This window comes from Grammomys surdaster, unplaced genomic scaffold (assembly GCF_004785775.1).
Source record: "Grammomys surdaster isolate TR1022 unplaced genomic scaffold, NIH_TR_1.0 980, whole genome shotgun sequence".
Classification (NCBI taxonomy): domain Eukaryota; kingdom Metazoa; phylum Chordata; class Mammalia; order Rodentia; family Muridae; genus Grammomys; species Grammomys surdaster.
In genome coordinates, this window is record NW_021605399.1 from 193,766 (window position 1) to 200,296 (window position 6,531).

Sequence of the window (6,531 nt, forward strand, 5' to 3'; positions counted from 1 at the left end):
GATCTAATTTTAACCCAAAATTGTAACTCCAACTTGGAGTAAATATGACTATTATTACTGAGAAAATAATGATGCATAAATGAAGTAATGTAGACAATTGTATCTATCGTATTTAAGTATTCCTTTTGCTTTCTTAGAAAAGAAAACAAGGAAATTGGTTCATCCATCACTCAAAGAACTTTACATTGCTGGATGTCATCAACTGCCAATGAGAAAATCAAGAAGCCCAAGAAGATGCATTATACAAACTGTACCAAGCCAACAGAGTTTATATTTATAGGATTCACAGATTATGAGCCATTAAGATTCATGCTGTTTTTGGTGTTTCTTATAGTTTACACATTAACTTTGGTGGGAAATATGGGCTTAATAATCCTAGTTAATGTTGACTTAAGCCTTCAAACTCCCATGTATCACTTTCTTAGCAATCTGTCTTTCTTAGATATCAGCTATTCAACAGCCATTGCACCTAAAATGCTTGTAGACTTCTTAGCCTCCAAGAAGAGCATATCGTTCTATGGATGTGCAATACAGATGTTTTTCTTTGCTTGCTTTGCAGATGCTGAGTGCCTTATCCTGGCTGCAATGGCGTATGACCGCTATGCAGCCATTTGCAACCCACTGCTTTACTCTACGTTGGTGTCTCGAAGGGTGTGCTTCAGCCTTGTTGTGTTGGCTTATTTTAGTGGAAGTGTGACCTCATTGGTGCATGTGTCCCTCACATTTATGCTTCCATACTGTAGGTCCAATATTGTCAACCACTTTTTTTGTGATATCCCACCTCTTCTTGCTTTATCATGTGCAGATACTCATATTAATGAGCTTCTGCTCTTTGCTTTATGTGGCACAATACAGACCAGTACGTTCATGGTCATCCTTATTTCTTACTTCTGCATCCTCATCACTGTTTTGAGCATTAAGTCCACAGGAGGCAGGAGCAAAACATTCTCCACCTGTGCTTCTCATCTCATAGCTGTCACCTTGTTTTATGGAACACTGCTGTTTATGTACTTGCGTCCCACCACCAGCTATTCCCCAGACACTGATAAGGTAGTTGCTCTGTTTTACACGGTTGTGTTTCCTATGTTGAATCCAATTATTTACAGCTTCAGAAACAAGGATGTGAAAAATGCACTCAAAAAATTATTTGACAGACAGGGAACCCTCAGATGAATGAGAATCTAAGTTGCTTATAAATGTTAACTCCTGGGTGGCTTTAAAGATACACCTTCTCATTATTAAAAAATTCCATGAGTATTTTACATTTATAATATAAATTTGCCATTTTTATTTATCCCAGTTATACAGACACTGATAACTGTTTATTCCTCCATTTAATAGAGATACTTCTCCATTTATTCACATCTTCAATTACTTTCTTTAAGATTTCATAATTTCATTCTATATTGATTATGTTCAAACCAATTATTTGGCTGTATCTACAAAGATATTTTTCATTTATTTCTCCAATCAGTGGCAGCTATTATCTATGAAGACTATTTAATTTTAATACTGACAATGTGTTTTGAAACTCTACTGGATATATTGCAACAGCCTTTTTTCATAGTCTTCAAATTGTTTTGTGCAAGAGTTAATGTAATTTTTAACAAAGAAAATTTAGTCTTTATCTTTTTAAAATAAAAGGCATTTTTTTCCTTTTCTGTATAATTATCTGACTACAAATTCTATTACTAAGTAATGGCAAATATATGTGTCACTTTAGAAAAATATCAGTTGTTTATTTTCTATACATAGCTTTAATATGATTTTAAATAATTCCTTTTTAATTCAATACCACTGAATTTATTTATTTATATATTTAACATTTAATATATCTGCTACATTTAAAAGTTCATTTGAAAAATCATTGAAGAAATTCAGTAACTAAATTGTATATTGAATCTTCTATATCAACAATCACCATAAAATTCCATTCCCCTCCAGAGCCGTAATGCATTTGTTATGGTTTTACTCTTAGCAATGTATTCATCACATTTCAATGTGTTAAGTATACAAAATGAAAAGAAAATTAATAAGATATAACAAACAGCTTTAAATTAAATACGATAAACTACATTTACATGCTTGAAACTTAGAAAGTTCAATTGTATGAGTGCGAGTGTGTGTGTGTGTCTATGTGTGTGTGTGTGTGTGCACGCATGTTCATACAAGTGCACGTACACATATGTACATATGCATATACAGGCCAAAGACTGACACAGGGTGACTCTTTCAGTTGGATCCAACCTTATTTTTCTCTCCCTGGGATGTGGGGCTCTCTCAATACAACACAGGGTGACAAGCAGTCCCCAAGTGCTCTCCTCTTTACCTCTACCTGTGATTGAAGATTCATGTCATCATGCTTACCTTTCTGTGGGTGATAGGATCAGATTAAGTTTGTCATATTTGTGTGGTAAATAGTATTTTTCTTTCTTTCTTTTTCTTTTTTCTTTTTTTCCTAGTCCCCAAAGCCCCTGTGTATCTCGGGATGCCAATATTATGAATAGCATATTAAATCCTTGATGCATCTTCATAAATCACTATAGCAATTTCACAATTTCACAACTCAGATAGATTATAAACTTTACTGAATGTGATACTATATTCATCATTCTGATCATTAAACCATTATTTAGCATCAAACTATAAATTCCAAAGTTGGTAAAACATAAATTCTTTCAAATGAACATGGAGATTAAAAGAGAGAGGCAAATTAGCCACTTAACTGTAGAAGTAACTAAGCAAATAAAGGCAAAGTTCCATAGATGTAATGTTGTGAAGTTCTATGAAAGTAAATGTGACAATGAAGCATTATCTCATTGTGCAATTTCAAATATATTCCAAAACATTCTGTTCTATTTATTTATCTTAGTTTCAAAAACCTATGCAGTCTCTCACACTCAGGAGCCATTTGAGTTTTTATTATATTGCAGTACAAAAGTAAAACAAGAGACAAATATCTTAACAAAGTGTTCTAGTTAGTATTATCTTGCTTTGGAAACCACCATGGCTAAAAGAAACATGAGGATGGGTGGGTTTATTTCACTTTAAAAGGAACACTTCATCATCAGGGACATCAGAGCAAAAATTTGAGGAAGGAGCTTAAAGCAGAAACTATTGAAGGTTTGCATTTTTACACTGCATAGTTTTGTCTGCCTAGACATAGGGCTATCTATAGTGTGATGGACATTTTACATATTACTTCTTACATCCATGAGCGACCAGTGAAATGTCTCACAAACATGTCTCTAGGATAATCATTGGCTGTGGTTCCAGCCTGAACTCTGTCACTGCCAGGCAAGGTCCTCAAGAAGCACTCCATGTAAAAGCGAGCTGCTGCCAGAGGAAGTTATCTGGTCTGGTTATAGACTAGGCTGTGGATGGTAGACAACCTCATGGGATATTAGAATACTCAACATATGTATAAGACTCTTCCTCTTCTGTGCATCAAAGAAGAGCTGAAAAGCAATGGAGAATAAAATTTTCAAGAAAGTTGGTAATATTAGAGGCCATCCTGGTCTACAGAGTGAGTTCCAGGACAGCCAGGGCTATACAGAGAAACCTTGTCTTGGAAAAAAAAAAAAAAAAAAGAAAGTTGGAAATGGAATTGCGTGACTCTAATCCTAGTACTCAGTAGGTAGAAGCAGGCAGACCTCTTTGCATTCCAAACTACTATGTGACTATATGCTGAGGCCTGGTTTCAAAATATTAATGTTAAGCAACAAATTATTTTTCTTAGTGTATACTACTTTGTTCATCCAGGTAAACCATCTAACTTTTATTTCAGGGTATGTTAACTGCTTTTTGTAGTTGATGGCATTCCTATGTATGATAGGAAGAATAACATTATACGTGGTACTCTTAAAATTATGTTTAATCTTTTTTAAAATCCATCCATTATACTCCTTTCAGTGTGCCCTCTAACAGTTCTTCATCCCATTTCTCCTCCCCCTACCCTCCAAGAGGATATTCCCACTCCCTACCCTACCCCACTCCACCAAGCCTCCCCATTCCCTGGGGCCTCAAATCTTTCAAGGGTTAGGTGCATCTTCTTTCACTGAGATCAGACCAGGCAGTCCTTTGCTATATATGTGTTGGGGGCCTCATACTAGCTAGTATATTCTGTCTGGTTGGTGGCTTCTTGTCTGAGAGATCCTGGGGGTCCAGGTTAGTTGAGACTTCTGGTCTTCCTATGGGATTGCTAAGTTAAAAGGAAGAAAGTCCTAAGTTTTCACTTTAAGATTTAAATATTTTCTGTTATTTCCAGAACTCTAAGGGAAACTCATTACTAGTTATCCAAGTATCTTCATATACTTAAACTGTTTAGAACAATATATTATAGTTTGTGGGTTATATATCTTTCAACCTTCCAGATCTCATAGACAGAAGCATTATTTACCTAATGCTTACACATTTACATTAAATCTATATTAACTCTTTTCTAACATATGGTAAGTAGAAGTATGTTTTTATTATTTAATACAATCACAGTAAAGATATTTGCACTTAAAGTTATTTGCCTTAAAGATATTTGCACATTCATGTAAATTTTTAAAAATTGACTATATTCACATCTGAAATGTAAATAAAATATCCAATAAAAAAGAAAAAAATTGACTATATGAGAATTGCAATTTGTATATATTATTTCATTATAATTATATAAAAATTGTGCCTTTAAATCATTGAGATGTAATTTCTTTAAGAGTTTCAATAAAGTATCTTAAAAATTATTTTCTATTTTTCTTCCATCTGTTTTCCTTCCTGGTAGTTGTTTACTGTTCAGAATTCTGAGTTTAAGATGTCTCAGGCCTCACTTTAGTATGTCAAATTCTACTCTTTGCGACAACAGCTCTGGTCTTCATCCTGATAGAAATTTTAAGTTGGAATATCTAATGTGTTATTTTGTCTCATCTATTTTATGCTATTTTTGCTATGGTACAGTTTAAATATTGGTTTATCCTCAATGTCAAATTTTTGTATTTCCATAAACATTCTCTGACATTTTACTTCATTTATCTTTTACATTTATATTATAAACTACTCAGTTTGTGTGTTTTAAAGTATAAATATATCTACGAACATAAATTTGTATGTGTTTGTATAAATAAAAATTATACATGCAGCGATTCATGCACAACTTAATTAGATGTACATTCATGTCTACATAATGAATGATGCATTAATGACAAGTAAATATACTTAAACGCACTATTTTATATAAGAATTTATTAATAAAAATATTTATCATGATCAAATTCTTTTGATTCACACTTATTGGTATTGGAAATCATTCTTTGATGCCTATCAGTATGGTAATGTTAAGTGGAGAATAGCTCTGAGTTTACTCTGAGATGGACATGTGTTCAGGTTATAGTTCCAACAATTTAGAGGCTAACCAGGTATTGACAGATGGTGATTCATTTTTGCATTTATCATTTTGTCTTGTACATTTAGTGGGTATTGCCATAATGTAACTGAACATTATTCCCATCATACATGCTTTTCTTCTTTCCCTCTTCTCATTCACGGGGAAAATCAATCAAATCATGTCTTTACCAACAAATTTAAAACCTTAGAAGCAATGTAACTGACCAGTACTTTATATATCTTGGTGTTTAATATCTTTTATTTATATATTTAGAAATATAAGTATGTGTATATAAATATACATATACGTATGTAAATACTACTAGTGAACTTCAAAGAGAGCAAGGGAAGTTATAAAGAAGAGGATTTAGAAAGAGGGAACTTTATGGGAAAAATTAGTTGCAATACAATCTAAAAACATAAAAGACATATTTTTTAAAATCATTGATATGTTCAAAGGAAACTGTTCCTGCTCCTTTTGACAGAGTAAAACTAGATCCACTGTTCTTCCAAAGGCCATTGATTTGGAACATAGACAGGGAATTGTTTATAGCTCATCAACATGCAACTGGGTATGCCTAGTTTACCTATGCCCTGACTGGTAAATATGAGGTACCAAATTATTTCCTTGCATTCTGCAGTGACTCACCTGCTTTCATGAGTACAGGAAATGTTTTTTGAATGCTAAGCAGACTGTAAAATACTTTGCTTCATGAGATAACTTGTTTCATACAAATCAGACATATTTATATTTTCATAAGAAAATGTTCATTTTTTGCAAAATTATTTTTTGACAAAGGATAAATGACAATGTGCAAAAATTAGAGTATGTAGCAAACAAGTATTTATTACAGTAAGACTGAAATATGGAATTCATATACTGTGATGTCTTGTGCAAATATTCTTCCCAACTCTCTGGGAGTTTTCAAGTACTCGTCAATAATTTTTAATCATTTTCATTTACCCTTGCTTTTTCACCTCACATTTAGGCAAATTTAGAAGCATGTAATTCTACATTATAGTTTGAACATGTTATGTTTTCTTTCAGAAAAAAATCTTTGTTTACAAATCCACAAATCAAATTAAATCACTTTTGTCATTTTACACGCATAGTAGACCTTAAATTTACTCCTTCATTGGATCTTTTGTATATGATTGACT

General features: G+C 32.8%; 1 protein-coding gene across 1 annotated transcript; it reads left to right on the forward strand.

Annotated features, from left to right (window-relative positions):
- The first annotated feature begins 234 nt into the window (after positions 1-234).
- LOC114634571 (olfactory receptor 5AS1-like) lies at positions 235-1,174 on the forward strand. The gene has a single exon (XM_028783150.1). It carries the CDS (start codon positions 235-237, stop codon positions 1,171-1,173), a length of 939 nt encoding a protein of 312 aa, XP_028638983.1. The 3' UTR covers position 1,174.
- The last annotated feature ends 5,357 nt before the right edge of the window (positions 1,175-6,531 follow it).